This window comes from Choloepus didactylus, chromosome 13, assembly GCF_015220235.1.
Source record: "Choloepus didactylus isolate mChoDid1 chromosome 13, mChoDid1.pri, whole genome shotgun sequence".
Taxonomy (NCBI): domain Eukaryota; kingdom Metazoa; phylum Chordata; class Mammalia; order Pilosa; family Megalonychidae; genus Choloepus; species Choloepus didactylus.
Window position 1 is genome coordinate 91,755,679 of NC_051319.1, and position 12,754 is coordinate 91,768,432.

Genomic DNA, 12,754 nt, shown 5'->3' on the forward strand with positions numbered 1-12,754 from the left:
AGCCACTTCCTTCGGGAATTTCACCCTGCGGCAAAGACGGCCCCAGACGCAGTTTTCCTCCTAATGTGGTTTCCTCCCCCTTCACCGCCCCCACCCACCAAGTGATTTATGTCTCACTGAGGGCCTTTTCCCCTTCATATCCCATCTGGCCTTCCTGCCTCAGCCTGCAGGGAGGGTGTAATCCTGTGTTTGCAGCTCCACAGACGGTTTCTATGGAAATTATGACAATATTATAGCTATTGTGGAGCCACATCACTGCTGACGGCCTGAGGAGACAGGGCTTGAAAGAGGAAATTTGGAATTAAATATCAACAATCTATGTCCTTAGAGACAATAACTAGTTTTCGTGGGGTTGTTCCTATCAACAGTAACAAACAATAACAAACTAATATTGTTTTTTTCCTAACAATGGATGAGAGTGATTTCTCAACTCCTTGCTGGAAACTCCCCAGGGTTTAGACAGAATCAGGCTCTAAGCAAGTGTGGTATCTGGCAATCTTTGGAAAGGAAAGCAAAGTAACATTTCAAATACTGGTTAGCGAATTGAGGGATATAACTTAAATAACCTAATGTGTCCAGCCTCCACTGTGTCCCATAGCACCAGCCTCAATTGCACATGCTCTGGTGCAGCTTGTTAGCCTATTGCTCAAATCATGGAAAGAATTTTGCAAAGACCTGGGAAATGGAAATGCTTATTTAGGGGAAAGAAGTGGTCAGCATCCATTAATAGTTCCCAAATGTTGAGAAGGTAAAGAAAGTAACCACAAAACTATAGCTCCATTTAGGGTTTTTAGCCAACACCATTCCTTACTTTTGCTGCGGCCCCATTTTTTTTTCTCCCGTGAGAGGTTTTATCTCTTTTAGTTTTAAGCCAACTGTGTTTTGAGGTTAACTAGAGCAGGATTCCCATCTTTGTAAGAGAAAATATGCTGCTTTTATTCTGATCACAAAAACAAGACCAGGTCATTGAAGAAAATGTGGAAAATGTAGCTAAAGGAACAGAAGAAAACCTAAGTTAGCCATTAATCTAATACTCAGAAACACACCACTGCTGGGATTTTTGTTACATTTCCATTTAATTTTTATTGTGGCTAAGGGCACAGATTTGGGGATTAAATAGGATTCTGGCTTAGCTAGCTATTTGAGCTTGGGCAGGTTATTTCACACTCTCTGGACCTCAGTTTCCCTTCTCTCGCAAGGCCGAGGGATTAAATAAAGCAGGAACATTCTCTTGTGCCATTATTCTTCTCCAACATCATTTTCAGTGTCTCTATAGTATTCTATCATATGACTATGCCATAATTTATTTACGATATCCTGTTACAGAGTATTGTGGTTGTTTTATATACTTAATATTAAAATACATAGGGTGACTTCTTATAAATAATTCTAGTCCTTACTTTTGTTTCCTATGTATTATTCAGCAGGGGAATTTAATTCAATTAATTTACACTAAATAAACCGAGTGCACGTGGATGTGGTGGACATTGTGGAAGAAGAGGCAGGAGAAAGTGGCAGTGTCCTGCCCTTACAGAGCTGAGCTATTGGCTACAGGGTAAAGAGCACTGGGCTGGAAAATTGGGAACTTGAGCCTTAGCCCCACCCCACCCCTTTCAACTAACTATGTAACTTGGGCAAGTGACCGAATCTCTCTACCCTGTAAAGAAGGTAAAATTATAGCTCCTCTCTCCAAGGGTTTTTTACAAACAGGACTAAATTAGTAAACATAAAGTGCTTAAAACAGTGCCTGGTATTTAATCAGCACCCCATAATTTTTATTTTTCATCCATAGTCCCTTTTTGTGTCATCATTTTCTCTATTTATAAAGTGAAAGGGTGGGACAAAAGGATCTCTGAAGAGGCTTCCAGTTCTGAGATTCGACAGTCCAGCTGGATGAATCTCCCTTGTGATGAAATTTCTTCATAAATATCAAATTTCTGAATGGTCCAGACTTCTCCCTCCTTGGGCCTGAGTATATGTGCCACTGGCTTTCTTCTGAGCACTCATTTTTGAAGCCACCATCACCTCTTCCACACGATCCCTTCAAGTACCTTATAGGTCTCTGCTTGCTTGTGAGACCTTGGAAGTGGCTTATGCTGGACACTCAGTGAATATCTGTTGAATCCATGAATGGATGAAAAAATGAATGAAAGACTGAATGCACAGTCACCAACTCTCAGTGAATGCCTCAAATGGATCTATCCCTGGCTAAATTCCTGACCCCTGAGACAGGTTTCCTGAAAAGTAAGCGCACATCTTCCAAAAAGATAATAGGCTCAACTTCCCCAAGTATACCCTTTCCTGCAAATTCTTAATCACACTTTTATTGGATGAGTCATCATTTCAGCTCCCAGACCTCCACATTTCTAATCTGTTAGCAATGGTTTTAAAGCTGAGTGAGACTCGCCCTCTCCCCCATTTAATAATTCCTGGTTCTGTTAACAACTCCAAGAGGACTTCTTTCCCACCGTTAACTCTCTTCTTTGTAGCTTCCAGCTGTTTACTGCCTTTGTGCCTCTCCTTTCTGTAGCTCTCCAGCAAACCCTTATTTTAAGCTTGGCCCCCTCCTTCCTAATCACCTGGACTTCTCGTTTGTTTCTTTCCCACTGTCATTTCCAGTTTATCCTCTTCAACCTCCCCCTCTCTCCTGCCTTTGTTCTTCACCAGCCTTGCCTCCACTTCATTTGTATTCTTTAAAATATCTTGCATTGTTCTCACCTTTGTTGTCAAACATAGATTTATTTTTAATTTCCTCCTCCAACCTCAGATCTTGAAAGGGGAACAAATGTTTCTGGGCCTTTTAGATTATCCTGCTTAATGACCATACCTCCTTCCAAATTCCTGAATCTTTTCATATTGAAAAGTTGCTGTGACTCACCCTGCCCCTCCAGCATACACACACATACACACACACAAACACACGTGCCCTTTTATCTTTGACTAGGGATTGGCAAACTATGGCCCATGCGCCAATTTCCGCCCACTGTTTTTTAAAGTAAAGTTTTATTGTTATAACCACTTTTCGTATTGTCTATGGCTACTTTTGCCATTCAGAGTTGAGCAGTTGAACAGAGCCTGCAAAGCCTAAAATATTTTATATCTAGCCCTTCACAGAAATAGTTTGCAAACCTCTGATCTAGACAACTGAGGAATATCTAACCCTTTGTTTGCAAACCTTTAGGTGGTTGAGTGCATTGATAGACACACTGTCCTCATTTCAAACACCCTCTCCCCAATTTCAAATTCCCTACTCTCAAACTTACAATCTCACTAAAAAATTCTCTTAGGGTAGCACTAGCTGACTTCCTGACCTCTCCCTGTATGGTGCATAGGAAGGAACTATATCTCTGGAAAGTTCTTCCTCCCTATCTAATGAGATATAATCATTCCTCAACTGTATTTTTTCCTTCTCATTCTATATCCATTTAGACACAACTTTCCATTTCATTGCCTCTATTTATCTCTGTCTATATGACAGGATGTGGGAATATTATCCAGAGAAAAACAACCCCTCCCTAGCCCACCTCTCACCCAATGCAAGCATTATATCTTTTCTCTCTGAACATAATCTAGCTTCTTGGAAATAAGCCAGCTGGTTCTGCTTTTAATGCAGACCATCTAGAAGAGTGGTGTATGGGTTCCAGGATTATATAGACCTGGGTTTGAGCCCTATCTCTGCCAACAGGCTTTGAATATCTTCCCGTAGCAGGTGATTTTAAATCAGGTCGACCCATCAGCAAGCCACAGCAGCCAATAAAAATTATCACTGGGGGTACATCATGACAACTGTCTGAGACCCTCTCCATTTCTTCCTTCCCTTCTCTACCTCCTGGCTCTTTTCCAGGGCCTCACAGCTTTTGATCTTTTCTGCTTTTACTGCTGTGTTCACCCTTTGCACCTGACCAAATTCTGCTTCCCTGTTTTTACTCTGTGTGCCTGATGCCCTCACTCTCCAGGTATTCCCACAATTTATTTGGGGTAACTATTCAGGATTGAATCATGCCCCCCATAAAAGGCATGTCCAGGTCCCAACCCCTGATCCTGTGGCTGTAAACCCACTTATAAATAGAATCTCTGAAGATGTTATTAGTTAAAGGTGTGTCCAAACCAAATGAGGGTGGGCCTTAATCCAATATGGCTGAAGTCCTTATAAGCAAAGGAAATTGGACACAGAAGGAGAAGGCATGGGGAGCAGCCAGAAGTTAATGGAACCCAGAAGAGAAAAGAGAAGATGCCACCAGGTGTACTGCCATGTTTCAGAAAAGCCAAGGAACCCCAAAGATTGCGGGCCAGGAGGAAGCAAGCCTTCTAGCCTCTAACATCATGGGCCAATAAATTCCTGTTATTAAGCCAACCAACCCATAGTATGGTATTTATTTTAGAAGCTAGGAAACAAAAGCAGTAACTCTCTTAGCCAAGCCAGTTCTAGGTGCCGAAGCCCACGTAGCACTGAGACTTAGTTTGTACCAATACAAGAGAAGAACAGCATGGTGGTATATAGAAAGCAATCAGATGGCACTTGAGCGTAAATCCTGCTTTTGTCACTTTCTAGCTGTGTGATCATAGGTAAGTCAAGTAACCTCTCTGAGACTCAGTTTCTCTTCTAGACTATGTGGATAGTAATACCTATTTGTAGAGTTGTTGTAGGTTTAGAGACAGCTTTGTCTTGCATAATAAGTATTATATACATGTAACTTTTCATTAGAACACATCTCTTGAACCTCACATGTGCTTTTAAACTCAGGGAAAAGTAAAATTCGAAGAATTTTTTCTGAAACTACTTTGGTAGAGAAAAATTCTGTTCTGACTTTTGATAGCTCTCCTTTGGCAACTTTAACTTTCTTTGTATGTTGTCTCCTGCTAAGATTTAAAAATTCTTCCCTTTCCCATGAATTCTCCTTTGTCCCCACAACCTGGCACTTCTGAGCCCTTCATCCCATCTGCTTGAGCAATTTGGGCTGCGTAATATTGCCTGGGATGCAACTCAAGCTGCACTCCTCTTTCATACGGAATTTTCCCAAAGTCTCCCCTGGCTGTGTACCTTAGAGCCCTGCACCTGAGACTTCAAGTAGGCTGCAGGTTCCCACAGCATGAAAAGGACCACACTGTGGTCATTTCTAGGAATTTTACATTGGAAATGAAAATGAATATGCACAAAGATTTAGCTAGAAGATTTCCCACAGCATTGGCATAATAGCAAAAGAAAGGAAAGTAAAATCGAAATCAAAACTGAAAACACAAACATAAATGCCCAATTAAAAGGAGTTAGTAAACATATGATATATCACAATGGAGTACTATGTAGCCATTGTAAATTACGCATTAGAAAACCTTTAATGTTCTGTAAGATGCCATAAAGACTTAAGTTTACAAAATAGTTAGGAAACAAATGCTGCATGTTCTTACTTTTATTTTGAAAAAAAGTACGTATGTGTCACATACACACAGAGATGAAAAGAAAATACACCAATGTGTTAATAGCAGTTTTCGCTGGGATATACTGAGGAAACGGAGTTTCTGTCTTCCCATTATTTGTCTGTTTGGTTCATCTTTGTTTTTCCATTTGTTTTTAATTGTGCACTTGAAGAGCTTGTACTTAAAAAATGTTTGTTGAACAAATGTTTAAAGAAAAAATGAGTGAGCAAAGGAAGATTTAGAGACTGTTCATTTTATTTTGGGTGCTCCTTGTTAGCCACACCCAACCCCACCCATATATTTATAAGAGCAACCCAAGCACTAATCAGCACCTGGTCTGTAGCCTCCCCACAAATAGTCACCAGTTTTAAACTTTTCTCTTAGAACCTGGTGCATAAAAGAGCAAATATCATTGAAGAACTCAAACTGACAGTGAACTCATTAATGACTATAATATTTACAAGCACTGATTGTTATAGATGTGGTCTAGAGATCATGGGCTTCCAAGTGCTCACCTAATTGGGTTGGGCAAGACGACTCACTGGGGTGCAGGGAAAAAACTACCAGAACATGTATTTGCATTTATTATGATATCTCTTCTTTTTTAGTTTATTTTTTTGATTATTTTATAATGGCAATAAGATATTAATACAGTAATAGTGTGATAGTTTATGTGTGTGTGTGTGCATATAGAGATAGAGCATGCTCAAAAAATTTCAGATAGAGATGCACAATCAAAAAAGTTTATAGACCACTGCCATAGTGACCTACTGGCTCTCCTTTAGAAATAAGGAAACTAAAGCTCAGAGAGAGCAGAGGTGACTTGCCCAAGCTGTTCAGTTGTATAAAAGCTGAGTCTCAAAGCTGAGACAAGAGCTTTTCCAGGCTTGTTTTTGGCTTCTGCCTCATCTCATTGTTCTTTGATGGCATGTAACTATTTTTGAATGCCATATGATTCCATGTTTAGAGGACAGATAAATTTTAGCATTCACTTTTCTAAAAATATAAAATAAAAAATAAAAAAATAAAAAGCAGTTCCACATCTGAATGGATCTCCTACCTACTCCGCAAAATGGAGGGCTGCACTTCCAGCCACAGATTGCACTGGCCTCGGCCAGACTTCCTATTCCTAGGAAGCTTTATCCACTGTCTTACAGGAACATTACTTGTACGGGTAATGCATAGTGGAAATTAATCACAAAGAGAATCAGCCGTAGGATCACTGACAGAAAAGCATCACAGACAGTGCTCTGGCCTTCTCAAACATTACTTACAAGAGCCATCAGCGAAACCCTGCCTCCAGGGACCATTACTTTGAGGGAACGCTGCCAATCGCTGCATTACTTAGAAGGTTCATTTTTTCTGTTCCTCAAATGCCTACTTTCAAATTAAACCAATGTCCTGAAAGGTTTCAAACACTGCCAAGTTTGGATAAGGAAATATGCTCCCAGATTTGAGTGTAGCCTGAGGGCCAGGTAAGCAGGAGTCTTTTTTTCCTGGCCTAGGTGCAAAGTTTAGTTTGTCAGAGGGGCCTTGTGAAATTCATTTACACTAAAGAGCTTAGATTTTGATGCCTAGAGACACGTTTATAGAACCAAGAATTCTCTTTCCAGCTTTCTTCTGCTATGCAGGATTAAGTAGATGAACTTTGATCTCTCTGAATCATTTTGAAAACCTTTTTAGCCCAGAACAAAAGTCAAATGACCAATTGTAAAAAGGTAAGAACCACACCTTATTTGTATCAAATTCTCTCCCCCTCTACCCAGAACCCCTGCCAACTTCACAAAGCAAACAACTTGACAAAAGTGGAAAGCAGGGAACTAGAAATGACCCACAGCTCCAGATAGGGAGTTGTCAATAGGCCCATGTAATAATAATGCCAATTACTTTGTTTTCATTGGATGACAATGTCTTTGCAGTATCACTTGCTCTTGGCAGACCATGCATCATAATCCCCACACAAACATACATTTTCAGTAATTTGTTCATTGGTAAGAAAATTCGGTGTGCGTGGAAAACCAACTTGAAATATGTTGAAAAATATTTACTTAGAATTGCTTCTCTATGCACTTAATGTCAAGGATTATAAACAGAAAGTGTGAGCTAATCATGTAGACTTTTGACAATATAATTATCATTAGAAAAATCCAAATATGTAATTTAACATACAGGTAGGTCCAGACCCACAACGTAAACAGCCAGTGAAGCCTCAAAGCTATAAAGTGGCACTCCAGAGTATAACTCAGAGGTATTTTTATATTTTTATTTTGCTAAATGCTTTTGTTATTTTAACATCTTTATAATTATTTGTTTATTGACTAAACTCATTTCCTTAAGGGTGGTAGTTAATAGTTAAGCCTGCCAGAATCAAAGCATATTTTGAGTCATTTGGAAAAAAAAAATCTCTTTTGATAGCTTCATGATCAACTTAGATGAATTGAACAAGAATTTTGCAGAAACTGATTTCAAATGTTGAGCAACTGATGTCAAAATATCCCAGGTAATGGGCTGGTGGCAAAATGGAGGAAAGTTTCTAGAGGTGAGGCAGGAAGATTTATCTGTCCTTGTCCGGCATTAAGTTAACATGTCAGAAGCAGACACAATGATCAGGCTAAACTGAATTAAATAAAGCAGCAGCCTCTCGGTCTGGAAGGGGAATGGGTTCTGGAATCGGGAAAATCAGAGTTTGAATTCTGGCTCCACCACTTATGATCTATGTGATTTGGGGCTAAATACTTGAAGTCTCTGGGATTCAGATTCCTTATCTATAAAGATATTTTCTTTAATAAAAAAAGAGGAAATCATACACACACACACACACACACATATATAGTGTTAGGCAGATAGAAGAGTTCAATAAGTGGTACTTATCAAATCTGCAGATGGTCCAAAGCAGGGAGTGGGGGTGCTGTATCATAAAATTAAGGTTCAAAATTTTCTTGATATAATAAAAAGATGAACGATGATGGTGATAAACATTATATAGTCAAAAAAAAATACAATTCTATAGTTAACTTTTTTTCACACAGTTTATGTGAAAAATATTCCAAAGTCTTGAACAACAGTGAGTTTAGTATGGAGACAATAGTAGGAAGTGGATACCAAATTACTGGGTGAAATCTTGTACAACAGAAGTATTTGCTGCATATAAATCAAGGAAATTAAATAACCTAATGCACTTTGCCATGGCCATATCCCATCTGAAGCACTGGGTTCAGTTCTGGGCACGTATTTTAGGAAGAATATTTATAAAATATAGTATAAATTGAAGAAGCAATTAGAATGGTGAAGATTTCATATAATAAAGAGTCAAAAAGTTAGAAATAACATGTCTAAATAAGAAAAATTGAGACAGAATGTGATAATTGCCCTGAAATATGTAAAGGGCAGTACAATGGAAGAGTAATAGTAACAGTGAATCTATACTGTGTACTCATTATGTGCCATATAGCCACTGTTTTCTTTATTTTGCAGATGAGAAAACTAAGACACAAAGAAGCCAAGTTACATGTTTATGATCACAGAATTAGTAAGGGTTGGGCCAATTCTCACCCCAGATATCTGTCTCCAGATTGGGAAGAGTTATTAGAGCACTTCACCAAGTATTTTTAGTTTCTGTCTTAACAGAATCATGGTAAGACTGTACTCCACCAATCCCTTTGAAGTTGGACACAGACATATGACTTGTTTGGGCCAATAAAATGTGAGCATGTCATATTTGTCACTTCTGGGCAGGACTTTAGGAATCTGTGCAACTTGCCACATGCTCTTCCTGCCATGGATGTGCAGAGATGGGGCCTCCATCAACCTCTGAGTGTCAGTGAACAGAGATTCCCCACTGACCCGTGTTAGACAAGAAGAATGGGCAAAAATTAAACTGTTATCATTTGATTAAGCCACTGAGATTTGAGGGTGGTTTGTTACTGTGGCATTGCCCAGCCTTTCCAGACAGATACAAGAGCCCACATGCCTAAAATCACTAAAATATACTCAGAATAACGAAATGTATTTATTCTTATGGTTTCAGAAATCAGGACTAAAAATAATTTGTGGGCAAATTTGGGTTTATGTAAATATATTTTTTTAATTAAGTTGTCCAAAGTTGCTCCATCGGGTAGTGAGCTCCTGACAACAGCAGTATTTAAGCAGAGGCTAGACATTCACTTTGCATCTATGTCACTAAACGGCTTAATTGAGGAGGTTTAATGTATCAAATATTTACTGAACACCTACAATGTGCCAGGCATTTTAGCCACAAAGAAAATCTAAACACACAATTCCTATTCTCAAGGAAATAACTGTCAAGTACAGAACTAGATAACCTCTGTGGTCTCTTCTAACAGTGTAGTTCAACCAAATTAGAGATAATAACATGTGCCAGACGAAGCTGACAGCAAGCCTGAATCTACAAATAACCATGGAGCACTAGAAATCCTGCTGATGCCTAGGTTGTATTATTATTTTTCAATTAGGAGCCAAAAGTATAGGGTTTGCAAAACGGAGGAAAGCAGGAGGATTACTGGGTTTAAAGAACATTTTCCTTTTCTCTGGTTACCATTCTTAAATCTTGCAAACCAGGCATATTATCTGACTTACATCAGGGGTGTTCCAGCAGAGGGAATTGCACTGACTCACAGCAATTGTTACTGACCTTTTCCATCACTTCTCCCACCCCTTAGTGACAGGAAGGGAACATTTCCATACTGATCAAGTTAGACCTGAAGAGAGGCAATATTATTTTTCTACAGGGCATTCTAGAGTTTAGAAATCAGCCAAATCCCTTCCAAAACATCAGAAGTTCCTAAAAGGGCATGTTAGCAGGGCCTAGAGGAATCCCATATTCAAAGGATGACTGTGAAAATCACAACCTAAATGAGTGACTCCAAGGAACACTGGCATTGTTTCCCAAATGGCTCCTTTAAACAGCACCAATGCAAGTAAGTGCTTTCCCCTTTGGTGTGAGTAAAGGTTGGTTTGTTTTTTGAAACTTTCATAAATCAGACTATGGAGAGATGTGTTGTCTTCTCACTGGCTCACTGCATTTTAATGGAAAAGCGACTAAAATCTGGGTAAGCATTAACTGTAATTGCTCTGAGGCAGACATGTCCATTTAGGTTGTTATTCATAACAGTATTAGCACCACAACAAGATATGCAAATGGATATTGTGGCCATTACCTACACAAGGGTGACAAGATCTGATTACTATTGTTTCCCAACCCCAAAGCATCGGTTTGAACTTTGCATTCTCCAGCCTTGTCCCAGGCCCTGAATTTTCTAAACTACCTCTCTGATTTTTCACAAAATAAACAAATAAATTGGGACAAGCTGGATTTCAATGCCATCCCTTCAGACAGTTGAGTGTGACATGAGTTTCTCAAAAATACACATACAGAAAGACTTGCTTTTGGCACATGTAGGCACAGCAAAGAAGAATTTGCAGCTTGTGCTAGTTTAATGTGCACATTTAACACTCCAGTCTATTTTCCAAAAATACAAAGATATTCTACCACAGGCAGCTGGATCCCTGTGGTAGCCAGTCTTGTGCCAAGCTATGTACACAAATTTACCCTTTTCAGACACAGATGTGAAATGCAGTGCTCCGACAGAAGCATAGCATAGGTCTGCCTGTTTAGTTTACTGGCTCCACACCCAAAAGTTTCAGGGACAGAGCTGATGTTTGAAGAGTAAAAGAGGAGGCGGCCCGTTCTGTACTTTCAGCCAAACACTATGGAGATGGCCCCATTTTCCAAGCATCAGTCTGCCCTCTGCCCTCGTGACCTGGGTTGAGATTTAATCCAGGGCCAGAGGAGACCAAGACAATTGCGCTGTTGGTTACTCAGAAAGAAGGGCTGGAAATCACTAAGCCTTCCCGGGTTGGCGGGTCTGACACACCCACCCAGAATGCGTGGTCCCAGAGTGCTTGAGGATCCTGGCACAAGGGGACCGGTGCACCCCTGCCCGGCGCACACAAAGATGCTGCATTTGGGGACATGCGCGAATCCTGTATCCAGGCTAAGAGGTCGTGCTACATTCAATAGTGGTTGCCCTTTTCCTCTTCCTAGTTCCCCACCCCGGTGCAAAGTGAGCTGGAGAAAGTTGTGCCGGGGCTATGGCGCCCAGGTCTGAAAAAGGGAGCGAGGCTGGCAGAGAAGGGACGCTCGCGTCCCCTTACCTTGTCCTTGGGACCGAGGTTCTGCAACACCTCCTTGCCAGTGGCGCTCCGGATCTCTACCCCGGCGGGCGCGGGCGACGCGGGCGCAGGCTCTCTGCACTCCTCCCGGCCTTGGCTCCTCCGTGGAGCGTCCCCCTCGGGCCCCGGTCTGCTCCCAGGGCTGCGGCCGCTGCCCTGGCTGCTCCTGGGAGTCTTGGCGCCCCGCTGCCCCACACTCAGGGCATCGAAATCCAGAGTCTTGCTCTCGAATGCGCCCTCCACGTTGCAGAACATGCCGCCGTACTTCTGCCGCGGGACCTGGTCCGTGGTGCCGGGTCTGGCCAGGTACACGGGCAGATCGTCTTCGTGGGAGCTGTCCCAACCCCTTCGGCCCGAGGCCATGGTTCAAGCGCGGCAGTGGCCGGAGGGCTTTCTTCCCCAGAGGCGGAAAGGGCAGCGGCCGGCAGCGTGCTCCGAGCCACAGTGACTGGGGCGGGAGGAGGCGCCTGAGCCTTCGCGCCAGAGGCGGCAGTGCTGCTCCGATTCCTGCCTCTGTCCCCAGCGAGCCAGAGAGCGAGCAGCGCGGGGGCCAGGAGCAGAACCTCTCGTCCTCCGGGAGGAAACCGCCCAGCTGTACCTCCTCAGGCACCCCCAACCCAACGTGGTCTCACATGCTTACGCATCGTCATTGCCCATCACAAACACAAATTCCAAACTTGGCACACACGCACACACATACACACACACACACACACTTCCCCTCGCTCAAGCAACAAGCCCGAGACTTGTTTCATACACTTAGATATAATTCAGATGTCACAGAAATATCCATACTCCAGAACTTGGCTCACTTACATATGCACACAAATCCTGCTTTACCCACAATAACCCCCTAGTTTGCTTCACAAGCACAAATCTCTGTCCCACTTGTGCACATAAACCCAATTGATCCATGTGTATTAATCCCAATTCCAAGTCCTGATTTACAACTAACACACAAACTTCAACTTACCACATACCTACAACTCAGACTTTGCTTACCCATAACCCCGGACTTGTTCACTCTAATCTCAGAATTGTCTCACAAATACACCCAATCCTAGAATCTGCCTCACAAACCCATATCCTCAGTGCGCCTCACATAGGGAACTCTTGAATTGGCTCACACACACACACACACACACAC

General features: G+C 41.7%; 1 protein-coding gene across 1 annotated transcript in view; it reads right to left on the reverse strand.

Annotated features, from left to right (window-relative positions):
- Positions 1–12,123, reverse strand: part of DPYSL3 (dihydropyrimidinase like 3) — a 129,920-nt gene extending 117,797 nt beyond the window's left edge. Inside the window, exon 1 of the mRNA XM_037801399.1 lies at positions 11,590–12,123. Within this exon, the coding sequence (XP_037657327.1) occupies positions 11,590–11,970 (381 nt within the window). The 5' untranslated portion in view covers positions 11,971–12,123. The remainder of the gene's footprint in view (positions 1–11,589) is intronic.
- Positions 12,124–12,754: the final 631 nt, after the last annotated feature.